The following is a 20,481-nucleotide window of genomic DNA, read 5'->3' as shown; positions in this document are numbered from 1 at the left end:
CGTAGTAGTCCCTCAATATTTCTAATGCTCTTCTCCCATTATCAGGGGCATCTCTCATAATCAGTGAGAGGCTTTTATCGTCCAAAAATTGGATTAACTCGGCGTAAGCGTCAGCGTTCTTCTTACCGTCTGCTGCTACTTCAGCCTGACTGTTCGGTTCCTTCAGAACAGTGGCTTTTAATCCCAACAAGTGCAAATATCCTAGCACCTTAGTTTCCCAAAGTTCATATCTGGTCTCATCTCCGTCAAACATGAGTCGAGGCAGCCTGCTTGCTTCTCGTTGATCCATGTTGCTATTTAGCCGTTAGCCCGCTATCCGTTGTGGCTCTGGATCTTCATGAGAAAAAAACTCTTCTTCGAGTCGGCCCTGGGCCCATAACCTGTTGAGTATTGCAGCATCGACAGCGATCAACTCGAAGGAAAATGACGACGGAGGCAAAAATGTCCTTAATATTTTGGGAACTTTATTCCTCATCAACATGCGGCAAAACTTTTCTCATGGGTGCCATTTTCGTTGCGGTATACTTTTTTTTGTCTTAGGGGCGTGATGACGCAGCATCCGTGCTCTTACAATGAAACAGTGCCTCCTTGTGGTGGCAACTAAAATACTGTCTCTGTTAAACCACAGTAACCATAATGCAGTTAAACACTGTACAACATGAGTACACACAATGAATATCTTAACAATATTTAACACTCAGTATTAAGGAAAAAAGTATTTATCAACATTTCTTGATTATCAATCTTTGATATTCCAATGTGATCACATGTGTATGGTACTTTTCCTCCCCATCTTAGAAGATACTACTTCCTTCTGAGCACAATGCATTCACGCTGCATTTTAACATTACGATGCTTCGTATGTGTACGAAACACAGTGTTGACTGCATGAGTGAGGAATGAAAAGAACTAGATAAACCTTTACGCAAGGATCAATAACGGTGCAGAGGGAGGATTACAAATTTCATGAAGCTTTTAAAGCCCATGATACTGAGCCACACACACTCGCACATACACACGCATACTAGCAGGTAGATAGAGGGATTGCAGAGAGCAGGATAAAGCCAAAGAAGGATCAAGTAAGAATGATGTAAACTGAAAAAAGTTGATCCTCTTTCTGATGGTCCCTTTCTGCTTTATCTTAGGCTTACACACTCATGTCCATGTCTGCTGGTGCTAAAGATAGAGGTTCACTGCACAGCGATATCTGAGGAAAACCAAGTCTCTGATTTATAAGGAAAATAATAGATCGAGCTCAAATGAGAATTTTTGAATGTTGACTCGGAAAACATCGGGTATTGACACATCTAATCAATGATTTGTTAAAAAAAAAAAGCTGAACAACGACTAAAGACTCAGTGCATTCGAAATGTCAAAGTGACCCATTATTTAAAAATTGCCCCAAACAGTGTTGTGAGAAAGAAGATTATTCATTCAAATTATTCAAATTATTCATTGCTGTCCCAACAGATATCTCATTAAGTATAGAGACTTTAATAACTGCTGATATTTACTTACTCTTTCTCTAGTTCCTCTAAATCATGAATGTGTCTTTTAGACCTCATTGCAAGGCTGTTCAAAGACCTTTTACTGAATGCTTCAATTTTAAACATGATTAATCTGTCTTCATTAACAGGCTACGTACCACAGGCCTTTAAGGCGGTGCTAAACTAGTACTTAAAAAGCCTTTACTTGAGCCAGCTGTCTTAGCTAATTATACACCAATTATTACTGGCTTTCCTTCTATTTCAAAAATTGCTGGAGAGTAGTTGTTAAAAACGTAACTTATAATTTGCAAAGAAATTGTTTATTTGAATAGTTTTAGCAGGATTTCGAGCGCATCATAACACAGACACAGCAAGTTTCTAAGGAAGCTCACAAATGATCTTCTTATGGCCCTTGACAGTGAATTCCTCTCTATGCTCATCCTGCTGTCCTGCTAGACCTCAGTGCAGCATAGCATGGCGACCACAATATTTTACTTCAGAGATTGGACCATATCGCTGTGAAAATACTGGCATGTCTTGAACACTTAAAGGCCTAGATGACCTTTCATTTGCTGCTTCTAAATAAAGACAAAAACTAAGGTTATTGTACTCATGTGTCTGGTTACTTACTCTGGCTTACCTTGGCCTTGAGAGAAAAGGAACAGAGTAAGGAGGAGGAAGAGAACAAACATTGCCAGTCCTTTATTGGGACTGCTACTCTGGCTGTTCTACAACTGGTATCCTGTTGTCTTCACAGGTGAGAGCAGGTTCACATAATTTCAGGGAAGATGACCATCAGCTGCCTGTTCAAAGTGTTCTTCCCCTTATTACCTTTTCCTAGGATTTGAAGAAACTTCTTTTGAATTAAATACAAACACTAAACTGTATAGAAATAAAGGATCCCTACAAAGTCTCACATTGACACTGAAGATGAAAGCTGATCGTTACAGTAAACAAGTTATTTGAAAGCACTGTAATTTTTTTGGGAATACTTGCAAGCTGCTGTACAGCATGCACACTTATGGTGCAAACTCACGTTTTCACACCAACAAGTCATATAATGAATCTGCTGAGAGAAAGAAAACCAAGTCTGTGTGAGTGCAGTGGACTCTTGAAAAGATACATCTGTCTAAATTCAAAGAAGAATATGTAATAAATGCTGTAGTAGCCTAAATGTGTACAGGCAGCTGAAAAGGTAAAGCCGTTATCATAACGTGAGTCATTAGCTTTGCTAGCAAGCCCACTCCTCTCAACACAATGAGTGGGAAGAGTTGGTTTATTAGTTTAAAATAGTTATCTCACCTCTCTGTTATTTTAGCACGCTAATGCTACAGAGCTTGAGTTTGGTACCCTTGCCTTGCTACAGTGTGTACTTTTGTCTTTGGCCGATATTAGCACAGTTTCCACCACCACCCTGCTGGCCAACAGCACCAGAGGCGGCCATTGTTAACCCGAGCTCTGACTGATTCGTTGTGGAAAGCTCATTCTTTATGATTCACATGTTTGATTTGGCCAAGACTTTATGCCCTTCCTGCAATCCTTACCATGTATTAGGGGTTGGGACAGGCACTAGGACTACACTAGCCGCATGTAACAAACTAACACTACAGCAAACTAACTACAAACTAACAAACAGCGTGCAAAATATGTTGGATCATTGGTTTAATCATTCAAATGTGCACAATTAGCAAAATTTTACCATAATAATTGAAGGAATATCATGAGATTCTAAGCTTGTTGTTTAGGTACTGAGCAGCTTCCTCTTCTTCTGCAGCCAATCACAACCTGACTTAAAGCATCCAGACACATAGGGTAGATAAACTATTAATGTGCTGACTTTAGAGAAGTTGTGAGCAGTTTAAATGTCACTGAACCGGCTGGTGTGTCAGCTGCTCTTTCGTTGCACCTGGCTGATATTGTCCATAGACACTTGTTCTTAATTCTGATGACATTTTAATTCAAATACACGTCTGTTATGCTACTAAAGACCACTAAAATAAGCTATGCTTCCATTTACAGCCAGCCTCTAATGACAATATGATAATACCCGCCATCCTATTTTGGAAAATTTCTTTTTTAACTTGACAAAAATTTTCACCCCATTTTTTCTTCTTAGTTTTATCTCAGATCAAATACATAAAAGTATATCACAAATATAACCTTCATTTTACCTACACCTCTGATGTTTTGTAGAAACATTTAATTTGCAAAGGCAACAGCTAATTACACACCCAGCTCTAATCAGCAAATGCATGAAAGATGTCAAAATATAAGTATCCAAAATGTTGGCAAAGGCAATTAATAATTTCAAAATGAGCAAAATTATTTGTGAATCTTAGTGTTACTCATTAAGTTAAATAAAAATGTCTTTCTTTTTTTTTTTTTTAATTAATGCATTAGGAATGATTAAGCTAACCTGAATTAAGAAGAGCTACAGCAACATCAGCAAATACTTAAAAGGAATTCTTCACAAAAGTGACAGCTGGTGGTGCAGTATTTAAAGAAAATTAGGTGACCCAAATCACCCACTATCTCAGAAGGTTACACAGCATTGATGTGCTTTGTTTTCTGCCTAGAATCCCAGAGCATCCAAATGCACATCTGTAAACACAATAATAGTGTTTTAGCAGGTCACTGACCATCTAGCCCACATTAATAAGTGTAATGACCATGAACGCCCCATCTGCCTTTTGTTTATTTTAAAATGGTGAGATGTTAAGTTAGATTCATTTTTACTATCGTGCATTAACAATATGATGCTGCAGCAACCCCTGCAGTGTTTGTCAAAAACACATTCCCTAGTAATGTGTCACTAAATAGTTTTATTTTATTACTGCTATTTTTTTCCTCCTTCTTTAATATTTGTGAATAGTGAAGGAAGTTAAGAATTTTGCAATTTGCTGTTGTACTAAGAACTGGAAGTGAACAGTGAAGCCTGTCATTTTTCACTTTCTATGTGTTGTGAATTTACAGTGTTAATAAAAGTAGTAAAAAAAAAATTAATTAATTAATTAAAGAAATATGTGTGTGTGTGTGTGTGTGTGTGTGTGTGTGTGTGTGTGTGTGTACACTAAATATACATAACCTGTTATAGACATTCAGAAGCTATGTTATTCTTCATTTCCCTGGGATAATTCACAAAATATTACCATAAACATTACATAACAAAAATAAGCCGTATATTAGATTCATCTACTAGTTAATTTTATCTGTAGTCCGTGCAAACAACATTGATTAAGATAAAAATACAAATAAAGACCCAAAATGTAGGTAGAGTTATATAATCAAATATACAGGTCTGTACTTTAAGCCAGGATTCTGGGTTAGGCCAGCTAACTTGTTTTGGTCACTAGTAGAATTCTAGTGAACCCGTCTGCATGGAAGATGCCAACTTATCTTTAACCACTCTCCAACTACTCGCTTAGTATCAGTGAAACATACATTTTAAAAAGTATTAAACTTGGCAAACTAGAAAAGGAGACAAAGTTTTGCCCTATCACCACAACCAGTGTTGCACCATTTCACTACTGCCCGGTGAGTAGTTGGCAAGTGTTTAGAAATAAGTCTCTGTCTTCCTTTAAGGTGTTTGGTACTGCACCATATAACTTATTAGCATTTTCACCTTGTGACTGCCAGAAACCTCCTGCAACAACTTGCCGGCTGGTTAGGGAATACACATTTATCCCTTGTGACCAGTGGTTGTTAAGGAATTGCCGACCGGCTCTTTGTGGCTTGTTTAGGGTTAAACTTTGGTTAGTCAGCATCATGTGGTATTTCTCTAATCATGGTAGCTTATGCTGCAAGTCTAACCTGCACTGCAGAAGATTATGTTGAAGATAAGTAGCAGGTATAAAAACATCACTTCCTGACCAATTAATTATGTTGAAAAATAACGTCTCTTTCCTGACACATTCCCTTGGACCTCAGTGGGCAAGTGCTTGTTTGGAGAGAATTTAATCCCCATGACTTGATGAGCACAAATGAGGGATAAAGATTGCCAGTGAAGGAAACTACTCCGTAATGACTGCAAGTGATTTCCAGCCAAGTAATTGCAAATCTGAGAGCCTGAACTAAAGTCGTTGTACTTGTTGAGTTTACATAATATTTGCAATTAAACAGGTTTTTTTTTTACATTAAAAGAATACATAGAAGTAACACATTATTTTAATTGTATCTGTTATAATCAGATTTATCCATACCCTAATGATACTGATCCACAATTGTGTTACTTTAATCCACTATGTTATTAACGTCTTTTTATTTTTTTCTATTTTCTAAGGTTGCTCATTCTTTGTAAAATATGGCACTCTAGTGCTAGTACTGGTCTTGGTTTTAGATTATTCAGATTCTTCAATTATTACCCCTTCTGTTTGTTTGAGCTAATTAATTAAAGTTGTGGAGAAAAAGTTGTTTCATAGTACAGGTCTCACCTCTGGCCCTTGCAAAACCTTTTGTGCAAGAATACTTGTTTTTTTTCTTCAGTCTGTATACAGTAGTGAATGCCCGGCCATCTGTTCGGGACCTCAAGCTGAAATGCATCTGGGTTCTGTGGCAGGACGATGATCCAAAGCCCACCTGTTAGTGGGTTAAGAAAAACAAAGGGGCGATCGTGGCGATCGTGGCTCAAGAGTTGGGAATTCGCCTTGTAATCGGAAGGTTGCTGGTTCGAGCCCCAGCTCCGACAGTCTCAGTCGTTGTGTCCTTTGGGCAAGACACTTCACCCGTTGCCTACTGGTGGTGGTCAGAGGGCCCGGGCGCCAGTGTCCGGCAGCCTTGGGGTGGATGATTATGTATAGTGTAAAGCGCTTTGGGGTCCTTAGGACCAAGTGCTATATAAATACAGACCATTTACCAAAGTGACGACTTTGGAGTGGCCTGGTCAATGTCCTGACTTGAATCCAATTGAGATGCTGTAGCATGACCTTAAAAAGGCAGTTCTTGCTTAAAAACCCTCCAGTGAGGTTGAATTACAACAATTCCACATGGGATGAGCCAAAATTCCTCCACAGCACTGTAAAAGACTCATTGCTAGTTGTCGCAAACACTTGATTGCAGTTGTGGCTGCTAAGCAACAACTGCTGGCGACAACCAGTTATTAGGTTTAGAGGGCAATCACTTTTTCACATGGGGCCATTTAGGGTGAGATTTTTTCACCTCTATTAATAAACACCTTGAATTAGAAACTGCATTTTGTGTTTAGTTGTATTATCTTTGTCTAATCATTTAAATTTGTTTAATGATTTAAAACATTAAGTGTGTCAAACATACAAAAAAAAGAGGAAATCAGGAAGGGGGCACAGGCTTTTTCACACCAGCGTACATAATAATTTCTTAAGAACGCATGCATCTCCTGACCTGCTCAGGGTCAATCACCAGCCAGTAAGTATTGCATAAAAGGGACTGAGAGGTGGGAAATAATGAACGACAACACTTGAGAGAACGCATGTGAACTGACATGAAAGGAGCGGGAAAATCACAGTCGTAGAAGTATAGAGAAAAAATAAAATGAGCAAAGACTATTGGAATGGAAAAAAGGAAGCATATGAAGCAGAGATGAAGAAGCTAATGAGCAAGAAGAACATGGTAGAGTGAGCAAGGTATTAAGAGTGTGATTGTATTCAGCATTCAAAGCCATCCCACTGGGATCTTCTGAAGGGTTAATAATCAATGCCAACACATCGAGCTGGGCCAATTAACACACAGCTAGAGATCCACCATGACCTGGTAAATGAAGCGAGAGAAAGTGAGGGAGGAGGAGAGATTGATTTTGTTTATACAGAACTAAAGCACTGTCTGAAGAAAAAACTGTCCTCCTTTCAGTTGGTGCTATTATTCTTAAGTAGATTCCAAAATAGTTTTTGCTTAAACTGGGCAACATTGTACAGAAAGAACAACTCATAGCATTTGAAAGCAGCCTATGCATGTGTTCATATGTGACATGCACACTGTAAAAACATCAGGTTATAGACATTAATGTAAACAGAAGCTAGTAAGTTATTGGACTCAAGTGTACTGACAGTATCTGCTGATACAATGACAAATAGTGTAATGATTGGGATTTGGCTTTCTTGATGAATTTGAGATTGTACTGTCCGTAAGTGTCTCTATGCTGTCTAGCAACATGAGCCTGCTCAATCTGTTTGTAAGAGTTGACAAAAATCTGGAAGAAATCAGAAAAACTTTCAAAATGCAAAAATGCAGAGTCACGTGGGCTAATGTTCGGCCCTATTAGACTCTTTGTGTCATTGTTGTATGGAAATGTGTGAGTGAATGGCTTTTGTGTGTGTGTGTGTGTGTGTGTGTGTGTGTGTGTGTGTGTGTGTGTGTGTGTGTGTGTGTGTGTGTGTGGGCGTCTGTATATGTATAGCTTAGTCAAAGTGTCAGGCTTGCTGAGCCTTGGTCCCTGTGGGACATGGTTGTGGAGGATGGGGGTTCTTCGGCTCTTCGGCTCCTGGGGCCTTGGTGCCCAACTCCCTTGGTGGGGTAGGCTGCCTGTTGCATCTTGTGCTCTTGGGCTCTTACCCTTTGGCCGCAAGGACTGCATCTGGTGCATCCCTCCTCCTTCCGCTGGGCTGGGCATGCAGTTATCGTCGGGATGTGTGTCCTCGGGTCTTCTGTATTCTTATGGGTCTGCGGAACATTAAGGATCTCCTGGGTCTTTCTCTGTGTGCCTCTGGGTCCATAGGAGACATTATAGTGGCTTTTCATTCTGATTATCAAATACATTCCTTGATAAACACACATACACACACACACACACACACACACTCAGCTAGAAAAAAATATTTTGTCTTATTTTGTGGCTAAATGTCTTTCTTGCGCGTTTTATTGGTGTCCCCACTCTCAAATATTGTTAGGGCTTAACCTTACAAGACTGTGAACCTGGACTGCTGTTGTAAACTGATTTTATATGAATAAAATTGAATAAAATTTATACGACTTGTATTGTATTACATTGCACTTTATTGGATTGAACTGTAATCAGGTCATTTGACCTGCATACAAATATGCATAGAATCGTGCAAACTGTGTAAGGAAAAAAAAACCCATCATTCCCATCAATGTCACACAATCACAAGAAGAGATTCTGCTGATTGCTCATTTGCCACCTCTGGCCTATCGGTTGCTGGATTCAACAACGGTATGAGCTACTTTAGTAACTTCGTCTTCTACTTTTGTACATCCCATGCACCAAAATTACTATGGCGATATGCAGAATCACTATTTTACTATCACTGCATTACAAAATGACTGTCATGAAAAACAGATACATACAGGTGTGCCGTGAGTTAGGCTATTTTAAAATTTGATAGAAGCAATGACAGAGAAAGTTAGAGTTACAAAGAAATGGTTGTCATATTCAAATATATTTTAATAGATGTTGCAACCCTATCCACTAACACTGTAACTCAAAGTCACCAATATTTAAGCATGGAATTTGGTGGCAAATGTAACAATGAGATTTAGCTCTAATTCTTGCAATTGTCCTGTGAAGTTATTTCAGTGTGCATATTATAAGCAACTATGTTTATCCTACTTTCGGCTTCAAAAAAATGTAATGTGGACATTTCCTACCATCAAAATGCAAAGTGGTACGATAAGATCATCCCTTTAAAGTTTGGCATTCACCTATCACTGTTTTTTTTTTCTTTTTTCTTTTAATAAACAAGAACAATGAATCAGGTTGGCAAAACAGCCATATCTAAAAAAAAATGTTTAGACCTAAAGAGTGAGGCAATTGATAAGAATGTGTTTGCTTGAACAAGCAAATGGCTTCTATAGCCCCATATCTTTCAAATTAGAATCTGCAACTTGTTAGATAAACTAAACATTTCCTGCCACCAAATAAAAGTATGTTTATCCTTTTGCAATTGAGGTCCCATGGATGTCTGTCAGTAGCTTTTTTTGTTTTGGTTTTGGTTTTACTTGTATAGACACATACGTGTGTGTGTGTATATCTACATATATATTCGTATCTGTAAATGAAAATATATGTAGTGTGTATATATTGTTTTTTGTTTTATATGTCTGAAACAAATAAAGATACAATACAATACAATACAATAGACAGCAATTTGTACATCAGTTTTTCAGCTGATGGCAGGCATATATATATATGTACACACACCAACTAGTCAGACAAATATCTATATATATGTATACATGTAGTCCTAGAAACAGCAAAGACACTGTGCAAGACCCTTGAGCTTGAAGTCTCTGATAGGGGACCCACGCCTGAAAGATAAAGACCACCCACAGGCTGAGTGGAAATTTTATTTATTCGTCTTTTTTATAAATGAGCACTAAAAACTGACCAAGTTTTTTCCTTTCACTGTTTATTTGATGTATTTCTTTGGTTTGTTTTAACTTATTGATATGAAATCCTGATGGAGATACATCTTTTTTTTGTGGCAACACTGAATTGACTGAATTTTATTACCATAATACTGTATAAATTAGATTTGTGAAAGTCAAAGGGTGGGGTTAAATTAATTAATTAGGAAATGTCCAAATCCCAATACATTATTAGATTTGTATAAACCAGGATCATGATGGCTGTGAGTGGTTAAAACTAAACTGTTTTTCCTCTTTTTCTCAATTTCCCTCTTTCTAATCTCTTGACAGCCCTTATTACCAGGACTCAAAGAGCAAAATGTAATATTTTGTTCAGGGATGTGAAAGGTTAATTGTACAGTGTATGCGCTGTCCGCATGTGTGCATTACTATTCAGCAGTGTAGCTGAGCGCATTACCACTGGACCTATTTTACATTCAGTGAGAAGCGGTCCTCTAACTGCTGCTGTATTCAAAGACAGCTTCTCTTGGAACTGTGCCTTCATCCATCACTGACGTGTTGGACTCGTAGTTGCATTGCCATCCAATTGCCAATCAGCATTGTTACACGAAAGAAATAATTGACCAAAAACAAAAATCCTTGTCAAACCACAGAAATTTGTGTTTTACCTAATGGCTGGACAAAGCTGGGGTGAAAGACAGCACAGATGCACTAATCATGGCAGAACTGGAACAAGCTCTAAGCACAAGAGCAACAGAAGCTAGAGTCTACCACACAAGGACATGTTATGATAAGCTAGCACATAACAGAAGGGTGCAAGATTGTTGTAGACATGGTATACATTGAACGCCATAACCAAGTGGCTGGTATGGTACAGAGGAACAGCTATGGTGAGTATGGCCTGGAAGTTCTGAGGTCAAAATGGGATACAGACTCAAAGGTGGTTGAAAATGACCAAGGTAGCAAGGTTCATGTGAAAAGGTCGCTCCCAAGACCATCAGAGAAAACTCTGGAGACAACGATTAAGCAGTTAGCAAATGAAGGAGAATTACATGAGGAAAACGCAGCCTGTTTACCACCCTGAGTAAGCTGAATAATCTTGTGAGGTCTGAATGGCAACGCTGGTTGTTTTGAACTGTCGCTTATTGGGCTGATGGGTTTCAGGTTGTCTGGTCAAGTACTGGAAATGCTTCATCTCTGCTGCTCATTTCCAACAGACAGGTCTGTGAAGCAACAAAGCGTCACATATCAGTGGTAGTTTGACAGATTCATAGACAGACATTACCATGTAAACTGTCAGATTCAAGGACTGGACTGAAAATGAAAAAGCAGCCAATGGCTAAAGTAAAATGTTGAAAGACCTTTAGAGTTATTGTTCAATCCTCAGGAGCATAATAAATGAGGGCTGACTCTAGAAAATAATAGAATATTATGATATTAGTTTATTTAGAACTGAATTAGATCTATCAGACTAGAAATATTTGAAAATGTTTCAAATCATCTTTTCAACGTAGCCACAGAATTCCCTGTCCCTGGATCAGTGATTTAACTCTCTGCTGTCTCTCTGATGTGCTTTGCTAATTTCTCCATCCTTACTTGATGTGCGTAAAAGTGCCAGTGATGAGTGGAGTCGTCTTTATTGGCAGCCTCTATCATCACTTGCATTCCACCTTAACACTAGCCCTGGCACCTGAATAAAGATTTCCTATCATGGAGCCTGAGCACAGGCGCCATGCTCTTAAAATGTGACAAATGCAAATGGGACGAGAGAAATCAAATGTGACTAACGTGTGTGGAAACAGAGAAAATCAATTGTCTCCTCAACAAATGGATGAGCTATTAAAATGATTGTGCTCTACAGGAATATATTATCCTCAGCAGCTGCCAGCAGAGGCAACAGCAGCTCATATCCCAAGTCTGCTTGGCCCAAGAAAGCACATCGAGCTCCCACAGAGGCAATTATATATGCAATATGCATGGGCGAAACATGTGATTTATCTGCCTGCTCTCATGCTAATAGCTCTTACATATTACCATTATAGCAAACATAAAGCATTCAATAAAAACACAAATCAAAATAAGACCATAAATGTATTCTTTGCCAAAGTTAATTTGTCTGGCTCTGTTTGAAAGGAGATGGTGCATAGATGCTAAAAACTGGCTTTGAAGAAGCATTGCCATTTTCCATCTTTAATAATAGAAAAGCTTTTGACTTGCATAGAAATTTAAGCTTGGGAGTTTGGGACCAGACTTTGAACTGTTATTTCAAATCAGGATGAAGAGACATTTCTCTTCCTCACCCCATTTGTCAGTGATATTGTGAATAAAGAATTAATTAAAGCGCAGATGCTTTAGAAGAGACGAGATATGAAACATTAAAAAAAAAAAGCCTTTCATGAAACAATTGCAGCTCGCTGAAGTTTGAATAAACAGTTTTTCATCAATCTCTGTGGGGTAGAGCGGCTTCAGAGGAAAGGATTCAATCCACTCATCAGATAAAGATATTTGCCAGCCCTCAAATGCGGCCATATTAACACTTCAAAACAATCAGAGTATCTCTGCAGGCGTAGGAAAGGTTACACAGCATGAAAATAACACAGATTTTCTTGTTTTTTGAAGTTTCTGAACAGCCTTTTAGAATTATTTGCCATAAAATAAATACAGATATTGTACACGATATCCATGCTCAATCCTATTAGTTGGAAGAAAATGTCAAGAAGAGGAAGAAGAGCCATCTGGCTTAAACAGGACACATCTTCACATGATATTGATGGGGTAGTAACCTTCTGAAATGACAGTTTTACTGGAGTCTCAAACATGGCTCCATTAAAGTTTTAATAAATTATATCACAAAATGGTAATGTGGCCCGCTGCACCAAGTGACCAGTGTCCTTTGGGAATGACACATTATATATTCGCTTGTTTGTCTTCAGGTTAACCCTGAAGACAACCCTGGGATTTTAGTGTTATGAAGGTCTGTAAGACAGCGGTCCTCAACCTTTTTTGTGCCACGGACCAGTTTATGCCCGACAATATTTTCACGGACCGGCCTTTAAGGTGTCGTGGATAAATACAACAAAATAAAACTAGTAACCGGTACCGAAAAAAGAAGATTTATTCATAACACACGTGAAAAGACCCAGGAAAACCGAGTTAACAATAAAAACAATAACAAAATAACGCTGAAAACCGATAAAAACCCTGAAGACCATACATTTCACACCTGAGCCTCAACTCTCGCGGCCGGTACCGGTCCGAGGCCCGGGGGTTGGGGACCGCTGCTGTAAGACAGTGTTGCTTCATTACATCATTAATTTTTTAAATCATTTTAAGACAATTTTATTGTTCTATACACCTTCACAATTATCTTAAAAGAGGGCACTGCTACCCTTTTCGTGTGAATGTGCATGATTCAGAAACCCTGGGTCAACTTAGTTGGCAACCACCTTTGTCTGACTAGTTGGTATGATTTTAGATGTTACTGTAAGCTAACAAGATAAGAACAATGTGTTGACACATAGCATATATAAATTTTTACCCAGCCAAACCTGAAAACACAAGCAAAAGTCCAGGTTTGCCTGCAATAAAATTAGCTGTGGCAGCTTATGTTGGAGTATTAACATGGATGGATGGTTTATGAGCTATAGTTATAATATTGCTTCCGCGGCTGATGTGATTAGCTAATTGCTTTCGTGTGGCCTTACAGCTTATGTTGTGTGTAGACACAGGTGAAACACCAGAGCCAGATGATGCTAATTAGGTTTATGCTCTTATTTGTATCCCAAAATTAATATGCATGTAGGACATTTAGGACCCTTTGTTTCACAAGTTAGCTGAAAACAGAAGTTCTGACTCGTTTCATAATGCTAGCTAAAAATGCTACTTTTACTAAAGGATCTGAATTTGGCTTTTAAATTTAAAGACAGATCAATGTGTTCTGAAAAATTGTGTTTGGTAGGTAAGCAGTAAGATGTCGTTTCAACACAGCTGTGTAGATTGACACATACAAGCAAACACAGACACACTCAAGTCACTTGAGACATGACGTATCGTTAGAATTGGGCATGTGTCCCAAACCACAGGGAGCCCTTCCAACAGCTTGGATTATAGATGCAGGTCTTCCACACACATACACAAGAAAACACAAACTAACACAGCAACACACACAATGCCTCCTGCTGCTGCTCCTGGCGAGCTATGTGACGTGGCCTGCTGACTAGAGAATGGCACAATTGTGTGTTTGGGCCATCTGCTGCTGAGACTGATATAGATATCACACACACTAAACACACAAGCACATTCTGCAGGCATACATAAATGTTTCCCTCCTACTTACAGATAGACAAAACAGATATGTGGCCCATCTTTATCAAGGTTATCCATACGTTATTCTTATATTATTTAGCATCGCTCAAGCCAAAAAAGAAATGTAGATAGATAGATATTTTGTATGTTTGTAACCAGCTTTTGTTCAGTGCTGAAAAATGTTTCTTCAGCATGAGGATGAAATACCAGCCAGTCCAATCTGGAAATGTCTTTATTGCTGAACTTTAGAGTCCAGACCTCTCAGAGTCAGAACAATAAAGAGAGTAAACATCAGGAACCAAACAAACCTGAAGAGAAGACTCAAATAAGGCCAACGGATCAAGTTTTATTGACATCTCTTTCCTGCAATTAGGAAAACGGAAATGACAGACTGACAGCTCCTGTAAGGAGTCTGGGTGTAAGAAATGCTTCAAAGAACTCAGCCAAATAGAAGAAGTACATACAAAAAAGATCTGCTTTATTAATTGATAAAAAAAATAATGAAGCTCAGTTAGTCAAATTCTCCAAATGTTGAACTCCCTAATGGAGTTGGGTTTTTATGTGAACAAATACTTTAGTTTAAAGAACAATTTTGAAGAAAGGTCTTTATTTAAAAAAAGCCTCCATGTGAATGTTATGGTCATGAATGTCTTTCCAACTGTGAAATATAAAGTCGTAGAGGACTGCAGGCTCATGTTGCGTGCTGATACCTTTTCTCCAGTTCAAAAGCACAAAAAAGGAAATATTCACAGATTCATAGTTTTCGTTCTTGTGCACAAACGATTTCAGTCAGTTCCTTGAGAGTTGTACGGGTTTATCAGACTACATTTTTATGGTATTACAAATTTGATGTTCCAGGTAGCATCTTGAGGCAATTGTTTTTGTGATTTGGTGCTGTATAAATAAAATTGTATCAAATGGAACTGAAATTGCTGACAGCTTGATAGATTTTTATCATGTTTGGAATGGCATCCTGTTTAATCCTCACTCAGTTTTAACAAAATAGATTTTTCTACTGGTCCATGATCTCACAGTAATTCTGTCTGAGGAAAACATTTCAAGAACAGTCTGACTCAAATTTGGCCAGTCTCCCATTGTAGGTCATCTCTTTGAGGAGTGCTGCACCAACTCAAGATCATTAATTGGAGGTCCCACTTTGAAGACGTGCATCTGTAATTTGCACATGATCTTTTCCAATGTATCAAATTATCAACCCTTCAACTGGAATACTTTTGTCGTATGAAGACAATAGTTTAGGCAACCAGATATCATGAGCTAAACTGGTAATGAGTGAAGATAAAAAAAACTATATGTCTAAAAATAAGTGCAATTTTTCTGGAAGTGGTCCAGAGGTGCACAATGTAAAAAGGAGGATAACATTTAAAGCAGTTTTTGTTAAATTTTACAGAGAAATATAGATTCTTTACAGCTTGATAGTTTGCAATACGTCATTATAATTTCACAGCTTTTCACAGTATTTGTTCATGATTCATTATTAAGCAAACACAATCACTTATCAAGTAAGTTTGTTTAGGAAAACTAAATACATTTCAATGAACAGTTCTGGGAAATAATGGGATCTTGCTTTCTGTTTATCTCCAAAGTAATAAGTCTTTCTCCACTCTTTCTAGATCTTTTTCAAGCTTGTCAGATGACAGTGAAGAGTCAAGAGCCAGGTACCTTTACAGACAGTGGGTGGGACTTGGTTTAACTGATGTCCACCTATCCAATCACACTGTTCTGCTCAGTCTGCCTGGTTCCACACCCAACACCATCACTGACAGATCTAGCCACCAGTGTTTCATGCCAAACGGGACCCCTTGTGACCAGCGTGGGCCAAATGATCTGACAAAGCAGCAGTTCTCCTATGCTGCATACTCTGCCATGGGAAGCGTGCAGGTATGGTTGTGCTGTGTTGTGTCATGTTGACATTTCTTGAAACGAAGGCTGTGTAACCTTTCTGGTTGCTGGAACCCGGTCCTAGTCTTTCTCACTCCTAACCCCAGCCATGGTCATGAACAAAGGTCATGGCAAGAACTTTTAGGTTCTAATGCTGATAATTTGTTTAACCAAAGCTCAGTGTTGAACTGTTGTTTGATTTATTTGATATACTGTAACTGTCTAAACGAGAAGGACACATATGTTATATTAAGCAGCTTTTCTAATAGCAGGTTGTTTGAAATGCAGAAAGCTCCCAGATTTTAGGGAGGTAATGCATAGAACGTGGACAGAATAACTAGCTGTCGTCAGGTAAATGCAAGTAATTGATTTGTTAGACTGAATAGCGCAGTGTTCAAATCTAAAAATGAAGCAGTCCAATTAAGTTTGACAAAAAACAAACAAAAAACAACAAAAAAGCTCATCAAGATTAAATTGAAAATTAAGGCAGATTCATTGACAGTCGATGGCCAAAACTCCCCAATTCTACTCAACAATGTCTTTATTAAGTTTTATTTTATTTTTGTATGTGTTTGATAAAGGATGTGCTTTGGAATACATTGTTTATACCAATTTTAACTTCTTTAAATGATGTTGTTGAATGAAAAAATTAATATATTGTATCTGCACAGGTAACTGAACAAAATGGAGTAGAGTCTTTAAAATGGGTCATACTCAAGATGGTTTTTTTTTTCTTTTGTTTTTCTGTATTTTTATAGAACCAAAAGGGACATTTTCTTAAAGGCTGTCCAAAGCCACCTCTTTCAGATAACCTCATTAACACACATTATTACATACACATTAGAAAGATAATAATACACTTGTACAATACAATAACACCAACACACTCAATGCAGAGATCTTAAAAAATGTTTTCATAGTAGTTGTGTCATGCACAGTGCACAGTTAATCTTTTTACCATCCTTCAAGAGTGTGAAGGTTAATGGAAGTCATTATGTATGTAGTCCACCCACTCTAGCTAGAAGACACACAGACATGCATACACAAAGCATACAGTCACACTATTTTTAGAGAGTTTTACTTCTCTGTATCCTGGGAACAGAGAAAGGGGTTGAAGGAGATGCTTGTTATTCCCTTGAGCCCCTGCCCGGCCTGAGGGCAGATGAAAAGTTGGAGTGATTCTTTGAATACCAAGTTTTCTTCTTCTTTTCTCCCCCTTCGTTCTCCTTTCTCCGCTTTACTCGATCCATCCAGCTGTCCACTCGTCGAAGTCTACCCAAAGGAGGGTCACAGTCATCCATCACTTTATTATTTCCTAGCTCTGTTCCTGCACGCTGCCTTGAATTAAGCGGTGGTTTGCAGGATCTAAACATGGCTTTCAGACAATTAAATATGGCATTTGTGATGGATGGATTGGGCCCAGAGCAAGTATACTGGACTAATAAGTCCTGCTGTTGGTGGCCCTGTTTTGCTGGTGCTGGACTGTGTGCTCTTAAAATTAACAAGTTCAACTATTGTGTTAAATTTGAAAGTAAAATACAATAACAGCAGCTTGTATTATTAATTCTTGATCTGTAACAGAAGAAGACGATATCACCATGTTCATTATGTTGCTATAGGCAAAGTGTATTTCAGTGAAGGGCGTTGTTTACACAGCGTGGTTCACTGGACTGTTTTAAGTGGAAAAGAGGTTGTTCACTTAATAAGTAATAACAGAGAATGGCAACAGATGTGGGAAACTCTACGAGAGAGGGACCCAGTTGCCACAGGACCCCTAGGACTCGTATAGACCGAACAGTGAAAATACAATAGCAGTGTCCCAGGTGTCATGAACATCCATGAAGAACAGAAAATCCTTCTGGTATAGCACGCATTCACCAGAGGATGTTATCCATCAAGTGAAGCAAGATACCAGCCTCCCTGTAGAACTTCAGGGCCATTCGGTCACAGCTGTAAGAACACAGTAAAGCATGCAAAAAAGTTGTTAGACAAAGTATCGACCAACATAAGAACAACTAAGAACTTCAGTTTTTTGCAATGCTTTTCTATAAAAGGTAAAATGTATTCTTGATTTTTTTACCTAAAGCTCTATGTGCTGTTTACTTATCCCCCCAATAACAAATTAGATCATCATTATGCTGCTTGAATATCAAACATTTTCAGTCAGTTTTCTTGTCTGAATATCTTTAAACTCTGCTTTAAAACTTTTTTTACTTTAAAATTGAAGTAGCTGTCATGTAAACTGGATATGATTCTACTCTTTCCTGATTTACTAGTAAATAAATACAAGCCTTGTTTATATACGTTCTCTCTGGAGTCAGTAGATTAGTTTCTAAGAGCCACATCATGTGAAAATTCAATAGATTTATAATGGTTTCTAAAATTGCCCAATTTATCTTATTTTACAGGGAATTAATCAACTATAAGAAAAAGCTTGCTGGACTGTTTCTTTTCCTGATATACTATTCAGGAATTATTTAAAAAAAAGAGAGAGAGAGAAAGAACGTAACTAACATAAATAAAAAATAAAAAAAAATCACACCCAATTGTTAAAGAAAGGATAAGAAAAATGCCAGCATTTATTCATAAATGGAGCCTTACTTTTTCTGCAGTGTTATACTGGCCACCTGCTTTTATGAGGGGTTTTGTGTGTCTGTGTTTTAAATGAAGTTAAAATTTGACCAAAGTTTTTTAAATAATAGGTTTTCTTGACATGAATTATTAATCGAATATGATAAACTGAATTCACTTCCAATCCACCGGCTGAGCAAACGTCAGTATTGAAAGAAACTTTATGCAAACCCACAGGCTCAATTATGTGACTCAATATCACACTGTAAAAAAGCTCGCTAATGCTTTATAAAAGCTCACTTTTAAGCCTTCCAAGGATAGACTGTTGGGAAAAGATTCTGACTAATTCAACACAGGTAGAGTAAAAAATACTCGTCCTGGTGCTTTCCCTTTTCTCTTTTCACTTTATCATCCTTTTTTTTTTTGTCATTTGTATGAATTTTCCTTTCCATTGTCAGTTATACACATAAGGATACAAACATACACTATATAATGAATTACTGGAGTAACTGGAGATCCAGGAATGCATTTGCTCCCAGAAAGCTTTATAAATGGCTATTCTGTATTCTCAGGCAGCACTGCCATGGTCCATTGCCTACTGAACTCTGACCAAGGGACACGTGCATGCAGTTAGGGGCTGTACATAGATACATAAATGTACAGTATTACTCAAGGTCTCAAAAAAAGAAATGTTTCAAGTGTGATCATGTCTGTCCTTTATAAAGTAGCTAAATTGAAGGTGATGGCTGTAAAGATTGAAGCCAGCGCAGCCTTAATCATCAATCAGACTTTTGAGGTACGGCGCTACTAGTGGTGTCTGTGAAGGTTCTCAGTCATCCAGGTCATCGTAGTCAAAGGAGCTTGCAAAGAAAAGCGTCTTTAAGTTACTTGAAGACGTCTTCAAGTAACTTAAAGACGCTTTTCTTTGCAAGCTCCTTTGACTGCTACTAGTAGTGTTTTCTTTACAATTTCACAAATTTTAAAAGTGCTTCATCATCATTGTTTTAACTCAGTGATTTACATGCGTTTGAAGTCATTCTTTGATTGGGGAAGGTTAGGTGTGTCTCAAAGTGGAAAATTCAACAAAACGTGAAAATCGTTTCTTCCTAAACCACTTTCTAAACAGAGAGGCTGTCAGAGGTTTGAAGAAACTTTCTTTTAAAAGTTAAAGTTTGGGGAAAAGTAATGAGAGAAGAGAATGCAAAAACACCTAGTGCAGTTTATAAAAAGAATAAATGGATGATTTAGAGGCGTTTGAGAGTTTAGAAAGAGTAAGGATATAATGTATGAAACATTGCCCTTTATGAGAAACTACTTTTGGCCTTCTGCTGTCAGAACCAGAAGGAAGAATGGAGTCAACCTTTCAGCTACTACCAGACTCACTTGATTTACTATACTGCCGTTGGACCACAGGACAATGGTGGGTTAATAGGGATGGTCATAACTGCTGCTAGAGGACTCCCACTATGGCTTGTTCTGGAGATGCAGATAGGAGTCTAGTTCCTCTTAAAGATTTCTTTTCAGAAAAACATGTCAAATAATTTGTCCCCTGCCAACAGTGAAACCTTGAGCTTTGTGAAGTATCTACGTTGATGGTTTACACACTGTAATTTCACAGAGGGGCCTCTCAGGGTGCTGTTACAAGAGATGTTTGAGGAAACTGGCAAGAACAGCAGCTAAGTTGATGGCAAAAATGCCTACATTTTAAAAAACTAATAGAATATGGCTTCCATCTGTGAGGAAAAAACATGACATTTTTTGTTGCTTAAGGCTCACGTTGTTAGTTGCTGTAGCATTATCTTTGCCTATACCAGTACAAGCAAGACTTTGCATTCAAACAACCCCCATTACAATAAAGTACTATAAAAGTTGCACGTGTTAACAGTAGCTTAACAATATGTCATATGTGTGCTTCTAAAAGTAC

The 20,481-nt window shown here is 38.0% G+C and overlaps 1 protein-coding gene across 1 annotated transcript in view; it reads left to right on the top strand.

Moving 5' to 3' along the window:
• Window positions 1–20,481, top strand: part of naaladl2 (N-acetylated alpha-linked acidic dipeptidase like 2) — a 546,561-nt gene that overhangs the window by 256,668 nt on the left and 269,412 nt on the right. Inside the window, exon 8 of the mRNA XM_086283107.1 lies at window positions 15,719–15,986. Coding sequence (XP_086139233.1) covers window positions 15,719–15,986 — 268 coding nt within the window. The remainder of the gene's footprint in view (window positions 1–15,718; window positions 15,987–20,481) is intronic.

Source organism: Aulonocara sp. 'chitande type north' Nkhata Bay, linkage group LG23 (genome assembly GCF_057382095.1).
Source record: "Aulonocara sp. 'chitande type north' Nkhata Bay isolate Kocher_YH1m ecotype deep benthic linkage group LG23, A_spYH_male_GT1.1, whole genome shotgun sequence".
NCBI classification, from domain to species: domain Eukaryota; kingdom Metazoa; phylum Chordata; class Actinopteri; order Cichliformes; family Cichlidae; genus Aulonocara; species Aulonocara sp. 'chitande type north' Nkhata Bay.
Note: the sequence above shows the minus strand (reverse complement) of the source record. Positions and strands in the feature narration are given on the sequence as shown.